At 40.7% G+C, this 15,589-nt stretch overlaps 1 protein-coding gene across 1 annotated transcript; it reads right to left on the reverse strand.

Moving 5' to 3' along the window:
- Positions 1-10,788: 10,788 nt before the first annotated feature.
- On the reverse strand, positions 10,789-15,589 carry LOC136458834 (AP-1 complex subunit mu-2-like). The gene is made up of 11 exons (XM_066458750.1): positions 15,130-15,589; positions 14,891-15,040; positions 14,743-14,805; positions 14,486-14,662; positions 14,289-14,392; positions 12,453-12,560; positions 12,274-12,370; positions 12,079-12,176; positions 11,849-11,990; positions 11,637-11,759; positions 10,789-11,402 (listed from the first exon to the last, which is right to left on the reverse strand). Exons 1-11 carry the CDS (start codon positions 15,256-15,258, stop codon positions 11,304-11,306), a joined length of 1,290 nt encoding a protein of 429 aa, XP_066314847.1. The 5' UTR covers positions 15,259-15,589; the 3' UTR covers positions 10,789-11,303.

Here is a 15,589-nt window from a genome sequence, read left to right on the forward strand (position 1 = left end):
TTGTTCACAAATTCACATATGACTCATAGTTTCATAAACTATACGAGAGACATGTTGATTTGTGAACAATGTTTACTATCACTTTGTCAGATGAAGAAATGACCAAAATAAAAGTTGTAGATCTTGATGAGTTATACAACTTTGATATTCATCACTTTTTCAGCTGAAATTATTTAATGGTTGAAAATCTCGTTAGAACTTGCCATTTTTTTAAATTTGAAAATTTGAATTGCTCAAACTTTATCAAATGAAAAGAATGACCAAATCAACACAGTAACTTGATAGGGCATGATTTTAGAAAATTTTAGGGAAAAAATCATCATATTTGGAGTTAGTACGAGGGAGAAAGACTAGTTACCAATTTTACTCAGAGATTAAAAAAAATCACAATTGTTCATGATGATCAATGATAAACAAGTGTGATTTCTCTTTTTAATCTGTGGCTGAAACTTGTAACTAGTTTTTCTTTCTCATACTAACTCCAAATATGATGGTTTTTTTTTCCTAAAATTATCTAAAATCATGCTCTATTATTTTACTCTAGTCATCTATCTTTGTCACTAATTTTGAACAATTCAAATTTTGAATTTCAGAAAATGATAGCTTTAAACCTGATTTTCAACCACTAAATGATTTCAGTTGTAAAGGTGATGAATATAAAAGTTGTTGAATACATCATTATCTACAACTTTTATTTTGGTTATCTTTTTATTTGACAAAATTTGAATAGTTCAAATTTTAAATTTTAAAAAATGACAGCTTCAAACCTGATTTTCAATCACTAAATGATTTCAGCTGTAAAGGTGATGAATATAAAAGTCGTTGAACACATCACTATCTCCTACTTTTATTTTGGCCATTTCTTCATTTCATAAAGTGTTAAGTGATTTTATAAAGTTTTAGTAGTAATAGAGTGGATGTTGAAATAGATTCATCTGGATGTTGCAAAGGGTAGTCTCACACACATGCATAAATATAGTCTCATACACATACATAAATATATAGTCTTACACACATACATAAATATATAGTCTCACACGCATGCATAAATGAAGTCTTACAAACACACACTTACACAAATACTCCACGTTCAACAACTAGCTAGCCCATTGTAACGACTTTCCCCTTGACACCTTTTCGTTCCCATGCCAATGTCTTTGGGTTGGTTCTTTTCCACAACACTGATCTTCTTAGAAAAGCTTATGAATAGTGGCATCTCATCGTAGTTATTATAAGCTTCAACAATGTCTATGCCATCAACTCCGATAATGTGTTGTTTTCCGGAGGCAACCACGTGCTTTGTCTTCTTCTTCGAGGAAAGGTTACTTTATGGGTTAGACATATAGAAAACTTGTGCGACACATGAAGCGAGCACTCAAGGGTCATCTTGGTAGCATAGATTCTCAAGATCTAGGACTCTCAATCTGATCTTGTTCAGTTGGTGTTGTTTGATCTAGTGGCATCGAAACAGGGCCGCCGTTATATCACTTCCATAGTCTAGTTTCCCTATCTCTTTAATGATGCCAAAGTATTGGATCTTTCACTCCAATCCATCGAGATCCTCTATTCGAACGCCATTGTTTTGGTTCACATATTTAATATCCTTTACGTGGGCATAGTACGTATACTCATTGATGTCATAAGCATTCCAAGATGTCACTTGTCTCGATGGCCCCTCCGCCAACCTACTGATGGTAATAGAGTCTATGGTTTCTCTAGGCGGTATGTTTTGGTCCTTCAACCATGTAGTTAGTCGTTGCTAATGTTGTCTTATGACCCAATCATCTTAACGACCATTTCTCTCCGCCATAATGATAGCCAAGTGTTCATCAATGTACGGTTGCATCAGTTGTGTACTTTGTAAGACACTGTAATGCGCCCGACTCATCTCTTTGTAATCATGGTTGATGAACACTTTTCTACCATTGGATTCTTTGTGCTTCACATCAAACCTTTGCCACTGACTACAATCAGCTGGATGTGCAATCTTATCATCATCCACCTTGTGCTCATCATCCCACCATGTCATGAGTACAGCTTCTTTAGGGTTTAGGAAGATACGTCTCAAGCGGTCGGTCACTGGTAGGTACCACATTACCAATGCTAGAATTCTTCTCTGCTTTGCATCGTTCCCTAATGGAGTGTCCTCTGGGGACTGAGATTCTTGTACCATCTTTTTTGTACCCTTCTTATTCCTCATTTTCCCCGTGCAGGCTTTGTCCCCACCGTAAAGGTCATTGTTCTTGTACCGGCTGGCCCCACACCAGGGATATTTATCTAGTGACTTGAACGTTTCGCCACAAAAAAGTATACAGTGGTTGAGGCATGCATGGATTTTTTCAACCCCCATTGTCAATGGACTTATGACGTTCTTTGCTTGGTATATGTTGGTGGGAACTGAGTTTGGTTGTGGCAGCACCCATGACAGGAGATGCAATAGATCATTAAAACTATAGTCTGACGAGTCATACTTAGCCTTCAGGATGAGTAGCTCAAGCACAAAACGTAGCAATGTCCAATGTGTCGGACAACTCTTTTCAACACCATACACAGTCTCCTTCGATGATTTTGTCACCCTTTCCAAATTTTCTAGATCTTTTGGGCTATTTAGTAAAATCTCTGGTCCAAGGGCTCGAATCATATTCTCCAAATCATCTTCATCCCCGACATATGCTCCACCATTATTATTGGCACCACCTTCATTGTTACCATCCCAACCACCAGCATCACCACCTTGTTGATTGCCAAACTCGGAATCCATTCGTGCATCAAGCTCTGCTGAATATTGGGACATAGATTCTAGGGTTTCGTTGTCGTATTCCTCCTCATCCTCGTCGTTAACAATAACCGTTTCACCATGATGAATCCACACTGTGTAGTCCTCAACAAATCCTCGCATAATCAAATATGATCTGATGATAGTCACATCTGCCTATGCCATACGGTTCTTGCAATCTTTATAGGGATAAATAATTGTATCCTTATTCTTTGTCAATGTCGTTGCATGCTTCTTTGTGGCTTCAATAAATTTATCCACCTCTTCACGGAAACCTGCCTTAAACCTTAACGAACCATACATCCAAGAGTTCATGTATTCTATCTTTTACAACAATAACAAAACAAACATTAAAGGACTACTTATTCAGATATATATAAAAATGAATCAAATTAATAATTACTTGAGAATAATTGTATATACTTTAGATATATGAATATAAATCAAATATAATTACATGAAGCATACAAATAAACCATGGTAGAGGAAAATTAATTAATGGCCCATTTATCCATAAATAATTAAAATACATATTTGTTGATTACATTAAATAATTTCAAAGACAACAATTAGCAACAATTATATTTTACCCAATATCTTTCATACAAACCCTAGTCCAATTTTATCAAACATAAATTTACAAAAATGAAATTAATAAAAAAACCAAACCCTAGATCTAGATCTACATGCACATGAAATATCCATAAAATTAACTAATTGTTCACTAAAATCAAGAAACATGGACCAAATAAGGGTATGATCTTGTTTCCCTACCTAATTTGCCCTAGTACATTCAAAACTTAGGTCTAATTTGCTTCATAAGTAGCTCAAGCACCATAGAAGAGAGAGAAAAACAAAACTCTAATTACTCACTAACCAACCATTAAAACTTTAAAAAAAGTGGAATAGCATTTTCTTACCTTCTACAACCTCTCCACCAAAGGATTCGAGACCAAAACATTTCCCCTTAGTAGAGCAATTTTTGGAAGGTGACTAAGGCCTCCCCACCTTTTTTTTCATGGGTTGGAGTGAGTGACCCAAGGAGAAAGAAGGTACTGTAGTTTTTTTATATGTGTGTCATTTGTAGGGGCAACTGGTGATTGAGCCACCCCTACAAATAGCAGGTAATTATACGCGGGGCATTTATAGGGGCGGTTCAATCACCAGCCACCCCTACAAATAGAAACACTAGAGGCGGCTAGTGAGTGAGCCACCCCTACCAATCAAACCCATTTGTAGGGGCGGCTCTTATCATTAGCCGCCCCTGCTGTTCCATTTGTAGGGGTGGCTGGTCTCTGGGCTCCTGAGCACGCCACTGTAGGGGCGGCTCCATCACCAGCTGCCCCTACAAAAAATTTATCCTGTTGCTACAAACCGTTTTTCACGTAGTGGCGGCGTCCACGTAAGCTGCAAGAACCTCATCTCCTCGAGCTCATCTCACGAAGCCATGGTGCCGCTGTGTATGGGTGGGACAGGGGTTCGAAGATTTTCTCGATCTGCTTGAGAAGATCGTCTTCTTAAACCAAAATACCTAAGGTTGTCTAGCCACCACGGATCCAGTTTCGAGCGTCCTAACCTCCTGTGGCAACACGATGTGGTTTGTGTGTCAAATGTCTAAGGTGATGTGGGTCCTAGTGTCCCACAGAGCGCTGATGTCCACTGGAAGCCCCGTGTTTGAGAGATCAAAAAGCCCAAAACTCTATTTCAAAAAAAAGTTCAAAACTCTCAGGGCTCGGCCATGGCATGCACCGAAAGGTGCCACTTTCAGGGACGTTTGCCAGCTTGCAGTTCTCGCAATCGCAGAGGCGAAGTCAACAGGTCAGGGCATGATGGTGCCAACGGCAGAGCAGAGACTGATAGAATCTAGTACCTCTAAAAACGTAGATTAGAAGATAATCTCGACTTAATGGAGAAACTGGTTACTGTACCTCACCCTAGCGCAGTTACATCCATGGCACCGCAACGATGTGGACGCCGGTGTCATGGCAGCGTAGGCGTGGTGGAGTCCAGAGTGCGGGGGGCTACCGGCGGTGCTTCCCGTCACTTGCAACGCTGCCCACGATCGGATGGGATTCTAGGGTTCTTTGGTAGGGTTCAGTGGCGGCGTCAAACCTCGTGTCTAGCGCCCTAGCCCCCACCTCTCTCTTATAGCGATGTGTGACAGGGGCCCGCCGATCAGTGGTCAGTTGTGTGTCCCCAATCAGGACACGGTCAAGGGGTCTGACTCAGTCGTTGGACTGAGTCGGATGAGATCAATCCTAACATTCTCCCCCTTGATCTCACCTTATGACTTAAACTTAACTTACTTACTTTATCTTGTTTCCATTCCATCACAGATCAGTGCATAGAGCGTGTCTCATCATCACGGTCTGTTGCCATTAGATTAAACAGCTACAACGCACCTCTCTGTTTTGAAACAGATACTCAACTAGGTCCTTGGTATCCAGAAATAATAGGCTTTCCCATAAACCCATGTTGACTGTGTATTCTCTGAACGCATTGGGTGGTTAGCCTTTGGTAAGTGGATCCGCAAGTACTTACTCGGTACTTATGTGCTCAATGCTTTTCAAAATAATTCTGGATTTTCTCCTTTATAATATATACCTTAGTGTCAATGTGTTTGGCAGCATATTTGACTTGTTGTCTTAGGAGTTAACTTACTTTAAATAGTTATTGCTGTTGTCTACCATTGTTAAATCTAGGTACAAATTCCCTTAACCTCCTTTTGTCTATTCCTTAAGCCTTATGACAAGCTATACTATGGTATGCATCACTTATGACACCACAACTGTTTTTGGAGCTTTTCCACAATAATACTCCAACTACGAGTATTAGCAACTGTTGTGGATTTCACTACACATCTCGCCAAGACTTAACATTTGTACCCTCAACTATTTGAGGATACTTGTTCTTTCTTACTCAGCATGAGGCCTATGATACTTTGTAAAATTTCAAGACATTCTCAACTCCATTCCAGTGATCTATATGTGGACTGGACTTCTGCCAAAATATCCTAGATACGTAAACTACGTCAGGGTAAGTTCTTACTTGTACTTGTACACTCATCAAGCTTCCAACAGCTGAAGCATATGGAACTATGTTCATTTGATCGATCTCATATTGGTTCCAGGAACACTTAAAGTTTCCAAAACTATTACCCTTGACTATAGGAGCAGGCATAGGTTTACTCGCATGCATACTTTACTTCTTTAGAATCTTTTCTAAGTATACCTTTGTGATAGTCCTAATACCCCATTTTCTTCTATCTTGGTGAATTTTGATTCCTAGAACCAATGACGCTTCACTAAGATCATTCACATTAAAACTTGGGGACAAAACTTCTTCTTCAATGACAGATTAACATCACTACTAGTGAGTGGAATGTTATCTATTCACATGATGTGGAAAAAGAATTTTCCATTCTTGAACTTCGCATAAATGCTATTGTCCTTCTCATTTTTCTTAAAACCTAAACTTTCTTATTGTTTCATCAACATCAAATACTACTATCTAGAGACTTATTTTAACCCATAAATGGATTTCTACAGGCAGCATCCCATATATTCTTTTCTTCCACGACAAAATCTTTTGGGTTGTGCCATGTAATTGTTTTCTTATAAATCCCCATTGAGAAATATCATCTTTATATCCATCTGATGTAACTCTAAATCGTAATTTGCCATTAACACCATTATGATTCTAAAGGAATTCTTATATAAGACTAGAGAGAAAACTCTCATTGTAATCTTTTTATTCTCTTTGCGTAAAGCATATTGCTACAAGACGTGCTTTATATCTTTCTACATTCCCTTTGGAGTCACGTTTTGTCTTGTAGACCATTTTACAGCCTACTATTTTGGCTCCAATAGAATTTCTTCTAAATCCCAAACATCATTGGTATTCTTCAAATTCATTTCAATCTCCATAGCTTCTTGCCATTTAAACGAGTAAACGCTTCCCATAGCTTCTTCAAATGAGGTGGGATCACCCTCCATTTGAATTTCTTTACTAACATAGACTTCATAGTCATTGGAAAACTGGTTTACTAATTCTGAGACCTTCTGGGGCCTCAGCTACTGGCACTTTCATATGGGGTTGTTGTTGCTCTTCATTGTCAAGAGGCAATTGATTGTATGGGCTTCTGTATCACAAGATCCTTGTTTACATTATTCATCTTTTTCAAAGAGCCAACAACAGGTGTTGTATTAGTCATACAACATCAACAGGTATTAAGAAACTTATTGCTTCTGAGTCACTAGAGTGGACACGCAGTCCCTCTTCTCTTCAAGTCTTAGGTCTCTACATACCACTACATACCATACTCCCCTAGATCTTTCTATCTTTTCTAAAGATAGTATATCTTTAAATATCTTATTTTGGGTTCAATCTGTTAAAACCTTATATGGCGCTTTAAGCACCTCTTTAATATCTTTGATGCTGACTATGCTATCTTCCTGTCGGAACTTTAAAAGATCTAGGAATTTAGCTATTTCTCTGCTTATGGGTATTATTATTATGACCGTTGTACTCTTCTAATAGTCGCATACATCTTAATTAATTTTTATCTCACTCTCAGTGAAGAGTATCTTTCTTAATGGATCTTTATCTCACTCTTAATGAAGAGTATTTTTTCTTAAATGATCTTAATATTCTCGCCCTCGAAATATGGCATGAACTTTACTGCCATAATTTCGATAACTATTCAGAAAACCTATGAACGAGGAGACACTTATAACTTACTTTATTCACATGATTGTGTCATGTAAACAAAGTTATTTCTTGATCGGTTTAGGAGTACACTTTCCTTATTTCACTTGAAGAACTCAACGAGGTCTATCATTAGCTGTACTTTTTGTAAGTCACGCTTGCATCTTTTCTTATCCTTTTGGTTAGTATTGACCATGACGATGCATTTCTATTGTGCCACGGTCAATTTTCGGACAGCATAATAGCTACCCAAATTTCTCTCGCTATGCGGGATACAAAACATGTGAATCATCACAAGACTTCTTGCGCCATGCAGGATTGACTAGCATAAGTACTATGCCAAAACTTCTCCCCATGCAGGATAGATCTATACAAAACTTAGTCATGACGACTAAAACATTCACTTATACTTTATTTTCTAATTAAATTTTTCCGTTGGTTCCAATTTAATCAGAAAATTATTAAACTAACAAAAGCTATCCTGAACTGGCTTGACTCAAGCCTTTTCATTCACATACACCAGCATTGTAGCCTGTTGACATGCAGCTGAGTAATCTTGTCAGTTAAAAGTAAAACATACAATGTGCTTCTGCATCAATTCCACATCACCGTTGAGCAGAAAATAGAATTGATGCATTAAAACTCATAAATTAGCTTGAAATCTATATAACTACTCTTTAAAATTAAATTCTCCCGTTAGTTCGAATTTAAATTAGAAGATCATCATCTTCATCGCAGCGGAAATTTGATAATGAAATACATTTTTTTAGTTCAGGAGCATTTCTTGGTCCTTAACTACTCTCTAAAAAATTGACCACGTTGGTGTAAAATTTATCAGAGATTTAAACTTTAACCTTAAATTCATTATAATATTGCCATTATCAACGTTGGTCAGAAAAAGACAATACCATATTCTTATTTAAAATGACAATGCCATAATCTTACTTAAACAAAACTGGACTACTCCTCTAATTTAAATTTTCCCATTGGTTTCAATTTAATTAGAGGATAAACTCAATCATAGTTTACTAAATATAACTGCTCTTCGAATTAAATTATCTCGTTAGTTCGAATTTAATTAGAAGATAATAAACAGTAAACTTTGCAGCATAAACTTAAACATAATTTGGGAATTTAACCTACAGGAAAAATTCTTTTGCTAATTTTCTTGAGCCATTAATCATTTTTCAGGAAATAAACATTTACTGGAAAAAGAAAAAAACTGATTCATTCTTTACTGTATGCTAGGCCCAACAGCAAAAACCGGCCCAGCCTACTCTGCTTGCGCTCACGCTGTGCCTCCTAGGCAGTAACCTAGGCCTAGGCCGGCAAAGCTGCCCGCCCACTCGCGCCCACCTAGGCCGGCCTCCGGTCCGCTGCTTCTACGCCGTTCTATGGGGATCAACGGCTGAGCGCGCGTTTCGGATGAACAAAACCCCGCGACGGCGTCGTCACCCCGAACCCTAAGTCATTTGCTCTCTCCTTTGCCTTCTTCTCCCAGCGTAGCCGAGCGGCAGTAGTGACCGAAGGTGCCCGCGGCGGAGAAATGGCGCCGTCGCCGGCCCCCTCGCCGGCGCACGTGCTCCCCAACAGGTGAGCACGCCGTCGTCGAGCGGCCTGGCGGCGGTGCCCTAGCGCAACGTGGAGCCGTGCCCTAGCGCGATGTGGAGCCCTTCCCGGAGTACTTCGGTGAGTGAAGGCCGGCGAGGTAGGCCGCCTCCCTAGCCCTTCCTTTTCCCCTTTCTTCTTCTCTCTGTTTGAATCTTCTTTTCTCTTCTTCCCGGAGCAAGTCCGATCTAGGGTTAGGGTTTGGGTCGGGTCGGGTTAGGGTTTGGGTTCGACACGAAACCTCTGCTACTGTTTTTCTTCCCCGACTGGATCTACGCGGGTTAGGGTTTGAGTAAGAGTCGATTAGGGTTTGGTTGAACCCACTGCTACTCTTTTCTTCGGTTGTTCTTCCCCTTCTTTCTTTCTCTTACCCCACGCGCCCCACGGCGGCTCGGGGTGGCTTCCTTCCCGCACGCCGTCGAAGCGGCGGCGCGGTCTTCTTCCCGCGTGACGGTGGTCTTCATCCTTAGAGTTAGGGTTTCGGTTCTAATTCTATTTCACTTTTCTACCCCGATCTACAATCTACACAGTAGGATAACCTGGCTTTGATACCATTGATAGAATCTAGTACCTCTAAAAACGTAGATCAGGGGATAATCTCGACTTAGATGGGGAAACTGGTTCCTGTACCTCGCCAAGTTGCATCCATGGTGCCGCAACGATGTGGACGTCAGTGTCGTGGCAGCGTAGGCGTGGTGGAGTCCAGAGTGCGGGGGGCTGCCGGCGGCGCTTCCCGTCACTTGCAACGCTGCCCACGATCGGAGGGGATTCTAGGGTTCTTCGGTAGGGTCCAGCGACGGCGTCAACCTTGTGTCTAGGGCCCGGACCCCCACCTCTCTCTTATAGCGCTGTGTGACAGGGACCCGCCGACCAGTGGTCGGTTGTGTGTCCCCGATCCGGATACGGTCAAAGGGTCCGACTCAGTCGTTGGACTGGGTCGGATGAGATCAATCCTAACATAGACATATCGTCGCGGTGTCCCGCCCCAAAGCCGCCACGGATTCCATTCATCACTGCAGCCGGATCGTCATCGGCTTCATCCCCTGCTCGATCGCGACGCTGACAAAGAGCTCCACATGATCCCTCCCCGCTTCCCAGCTCCGTCATTTCCCAAGACATGGCACGGACGAAGCTGTCGCAGGACAAGACATGCTGGAAGGTCCCGGAGAACAAACTCCGTGAAAGGGCCAAAAACGAAATCAAACAAGGATCTGATAAAATCCATGCCACAGGACAGGAGAGGGGAGGCAATCCAAATTCCATAGCATCCAGGGTAGAAAACGCAAAGGAAATATGCATGAGAATGTTTTGTAGCGTCTCCTCGCTATTGCAACGAAATAACTTCTCCCAGTAGACTTCGAAAAACACACGTTGACGGACCAATCACAGGACACGTTTTGGTAAGAGCTTTGGATACACTCTATCCACTTCTTTACGTTGGAGTGAATTGAAATGAAATCCCAATTCACTTCAACACACATGGATTAGGATGTTGGAGTGAATTGAAATGAAACATAGTCCCAATCCACTTCAACGAACATGAATTGAGATACGAGTACATCCAAATAAGACGTAAAAGGACAATGTATACGATAGGTTTACAAAATGAAATTAATGTTCATTACAAGTAACTTCTCAAAAAGGATTCTCAACTTTGAGACCGTGACACACTGAACTTTCTTAGAGTACGCAAAAATTGGCACAACAGGGACCTCAACCAGCGTCGTTGACCTCTCGAAATGGAAACAAAAATAGTTGAAACTAAAGAAGTCATAATAAGTTTTGGCAGGTTCCCTTTCTTTTGCCTGGATACATGACAACGACATTTACAGTAAAGAAGGGCAAAATTGTTTCAACCTGCAGTTCAGAATCATCACCAGTTGTGGCAGTGTTTTGTTGAACTCAAATCAGCCCGTGTAATACAGAATGAAACAAATCCAAGTTTGGTACCCACAAAAATAAATCAATAATAATACAAGTGAACTGAAAATTAAAATTATCCTTTTTTTCCAAAACTATACTTGATGGGTAACTTAGAATAACCAAGGTAAGGTGAGCCTAACAAGATGAACAAGCCCCAGGGGGGAAAACCTTGTATGGTCGGCAGAAGACTTCCAGGCTAACATCCAAATGCCAACCGGTTGCTGTCTCGAGAGCAAATATGTATCTTGCAGCTTCATAAATGTCTTCCAGCAGCCAGAAAAGAGAAAATTCATATAAGTCTCAGCTCATATTCGCCAGCCATTGTGATATATCTAACCCAGGGGAGTGCCTGGTAACCACTCTTTTCAATTATCTTCAGATAACGGACCTGCACAATATACAATATAGCACACCATTCAGTGGCTGAAGATTCCAGATAAGATAGAATAGATAGAATGCTACTCCCTCCATTCCAAATTATAAGACGTTTTGGATTTTCTAGATACATAGCTTTTGCTATGAACTTAGATGTACACTATGTCTATAAAAGCCAAAACGTCTTATAATTTGGAACGGAGCAAGTAGAAAAATAGACAAATATATTCAAACAGCAACCTATTACCTGAATACCTGATACGGTGAAATATGGTATCTCAAATTTCACTCGTATCGGCGCCTTCTTTTCTGGGGCCCCTTCTTCCGCTGTTATGCTAGGAAGACTAAATTCTGCTCTGCACATGTATTCCTATAGGATGGATTGCTTCAGCACATTAGCACACATCAAAGTAGCAATGAACATGGAAAAGGAATAATTTAGAATTGGATAGTAATTACCTTGCCACCAGGGAATGATTTTACTTTCCAGACCATTGCATCTCTCTCAGGAGCATATGCAGCAGAACCCATTGAAGTTCTTATATTTGGGTTTGTGGCATCTGAAGGAACAGGCACTTCAAGTTCAACATTTGTTGCTGTGCTGTAAATGGAAAAAAGAAACCCATTCTTTAAAAAAAAAGCCCATTCCTGTCAGACAAGCAAATCTTGCTTTTGTAAATAGCACTCACCTTCTTTCCTTGAACTGACTCCTTGCCTTCACCATGAGTTCTATACGGCTTCGAGAATGTTTCTCAATCTGTGCTTCGACCCAGATAAGAGGTTTTACCTAAAGGACATCAAATAAAGACATGCATGTGAAAACGATAAAGTGAAAACATTTCATATCTTCTATAAAGCATTCCACAGTTGATCAGGAAGAGAACCTGAGTGCTAAGCCTGTATGTCATTAGATCAAAAGATCCATCAGGAGGTACGAACGATATAGTTCTATCATTCTCGAATCTAGCCAAACGTACACACCTAAAAAGAGAAGGGAGAATGGTCACGCTGAATTAGTGATGCAACAGATTTGGTGAAGAAAAGAGCAATATTTTTTGCTTACTGATGAAATTTGATATCATCAAGGTCTATCGCTTTTCCTTTAGTTGCTCTGCCTTGAGCCTCCAAAAGAACCCTATCATTCAAGCCGAGTTTGCACTCCGGCATTCCACTGTTTCAAAATATCTCACTGTTAGGGCTACAGATGTGTATATCTGAATGCGAGAAGAATATTAAAGTGTGACTGCATAAAATGAGTAGTTCAAAAACCCTAGCCGGCAGGTTCACTTTTAATATCATGAAGAAGAATACATCAAATGAAATTCAAAAAAACATTCTCATTGCGTACATCTTGTTTTTAAAGTAGGCCATGGGTCTCCAGTCCAGCTATTCTCAGTACGACAGAAACACAACCAACATCTATTAACTAATAAATACTACCTCCGTCCCTGAAAGAGTGTCATTCTAGGTTTGGACTAAATACATCTACTGACTAAATAAATCAAATGAACATCTATTTATAGAAAATATTATCAACATTTATATCTCCAAATAGATTAATTATGAAAATATATTCCATAATTTAACAATGATACTTATTACACATAATAAATATTAGTATTTTTTTGTATATATTTGGTCAACTTGATTCATTGACTCCTCAAAAAATTAGAATGACACTCTTTTGGAGACGGAGGTAGTACCACGCAAATAAGAATTAGGTGCAGTACAAACATTACGAGCATAAACTATGTGTTTTGCACCTTTCAAGTTTATCTCACTTCATGGTTTGACAAGTAAACATCTATCTGAATACTGGATATAAAAAAATCATTAAAATATTTTTTAGGGAAAAATACATGAATAAATTATTGACCTCACAACTAGTCAACTTCCTGTAGTATACTCACCCTGGTAAAGACATCTAAACCTTCGTTTTGACGTTTTATTGTTAGATAGTGATTGCTGATTGAGGTTTCAATTTCAACCTTTGTTAACTTGCTTGTGAATATATATTATTTCCAGTTATCAATACAAGTATTTACAGAAGGGAATACAATATATAGCTCCTAAGATCAATATATATATCTATTATGTATTATCTAAGATAACAGTGAAGGAGACATTTTCTGCTTAAGTAAACTTTGAAGTTAACAAAAGCAATTGCTAGCTAATGAAACATTATATCAAAATATTTACAGCGTTAATAAAATTCCATCCCTACAATATGCATAACTGGCAATCCCAGGGTATTCATTGTGTTCTCTCTGACTTATTTCAAGACTTGTACGGTTATAAACTTATACCCCATAAGCATGACAAAACTATAAACAGCTTGCAAGGAAAATAAAGATGGAGAGTCTTCAAGGAGAGGAAAATATACAAGCTTCCAAAAGAAAAGAAACAAAAATGAAGCAATTAAGTCATGTAAAATAGAAGTTCCAAGCAGGTTCCATCAAAAAGGAAAACACAAAAACCAGCAGAAGTGAAAAAGAATTACAAAATAAATACCCTGAACAAAGATTTGAGCATATAAGCTAGCAAGAAAAATAAATGGAATCAGAACTAGTAACATCCTCGAGTTTCAATTTAAAATTTTCATATCTTTCGATCACTAATCTATATCATAACAAAGAGAGGCCATAGTAATATGGTGTGCTATCCAATCCAGCATAAATCAGTAGATCTCAGGAACAAATTCGCCCATAGTAAAGCAAGCTGTTTTCTATAAAAAAAAAATTAGATCAACAATAAATTGATCGCTTGTTTGAAACAGTATTCTACAAGGGCTTAAATTATAAGTCACATTTATTTAGTTGTGTGATCACATGATAAGTTGCTTTAAGTCTTTAATAATGTTTAGCAAGATGACGTCATAAAGCTGACAATGCAAACTCACCTCAAATATGTTCGCATCTTCAGTGCCCCAACCACATCTGATCTCACAATCTGCCCATTGCTGTTAACTAGAATGTTAACACTCTCCACTACATCCAAGAAGACCTGTAGATACAAAGTGTGGTGGTTTGTCAAGTACCATCACAGAAATGATTGCCTTCATTAAAAAGAGAGATAGTAAATAGTAAATCAACATACTTCATTCTTCTTGTGCCGGATCCCCTCGCTCCTCCATGACACAGCATTTGTCACGGCCATGGGTGGACGCTGCGTGACCTCCATCCTGTATGCATCTGTCTTGATGAACTCACTCAAGATCTTCGCCTCGGTGTATTGTGGGTACCCAAAATCCATCATCTCATCAAGCAACTCATACTGTAAGCACAAAATGGGCGCTCCATCGTGTCAAGTCCCAGTAACCGCACATCAAACAGAAGTACTTGAAATTTGCTTACCACAACGACAAAGTTATCTCTGAGCGACTCCTCTTCCAGCTCCTCGAAGTAGTGCTTAAACACCTGTACCCACGCACAGGTCGCATGAACAACAAGTGGTACAATGTCATCAACGATTCACTTCAAACAGGGGGGCGAGGGCACGTACATCTACGACACGGTGGAGGAAGAGGAGGATGCTGGCCGCGTTGCAGTTCTGGCGAGCGGCTGTGAGGATGAAGACATTGTTGTGCTGGATGAACATGTACGTGACGCCGGCGTCGTCGTAGACCACAGGCGAGTGCACTTCCGAGTCGTCCTACCCATTCCACGAGAAGTCAGCACCAGGGTCGCACGGATCTCAGGGGCAGACAACAGGCAAGGTGAGAAGGCCGATCGGCCACTTACCTCCTTGTCGAGGAGCTTGGTAAAGAAGCGCTCGGCCTGGAGCGCGGAGACATCGCCGCGATAGTCGCGCCAGACGAGGACGCGGCCCTTGATGTCCAGCAGGAAGAGCGCCGACACGGCGCCCGCCATGGTGGTGGGGGGCGATCTCGTCCTCGCCGCCCACCGGATCTGGATCTGCACGCCCCCGCCTGCGCCTCTCTATCTGCGGCCAGCGGCGGCCATGCGGGTGCGGGGGCGCGGGGGACGAGTGCTCTCGGATCTCGCCTGCCGCACCGGCGCCCGACGTGCTCGCGCGGCGCGGCGCGGCGCGGTGCGGTGCTGGGTTGGATCGGAGTCGGAAACGGAAGTGGAGAGGGTGAGGAGAGGGCAGGATCCGGGTGTCTTTCTTACGTCCCACTGGACGGTGGGGCCTGGATGCTGTCCGATGTGGAGCTCCTCTTTTTGCTGGTTGACAGGTTGA

This window comes from Miscanthus floridulus, chromosome 6 (assembly GCF_019320115.1).
Source record: "Miscanthus floridulus cultivar M001 chromosome 6, ASM1932011v1, whole genome shotgun sequence".
Taxonomy (NCBI): Eukaryota; Viridiplantae; Streptophyta; class Magnoliopsida; order Poales; family Poaceae; genus Miscanthus; species Miscanthus floridulus.

Coding starts and splice junctions, on each gene's coding strand:
- LOC136458834 (XM_066458750.1), bottom strand. CDS start 15,258: ATGGCGGGCGCCGTGTCGGCGCTCTTCCTGCTGGACATCAAGGGCCGC. Junction 14,806..14,890: donor TCCTCCACCGTGTCGTAGAT/GTACGTGCCCTC, acceptor GCGTGGGTACAG/GTGTTTAAGCACTACTTCGA. Junction 12,177..12,273: donor CATACAGGCTTAGCACTCAG/GTTCTCTTCCTG, acceptor GATGTCCTTTAG/GTAAAACCTCTTATCTGGGT.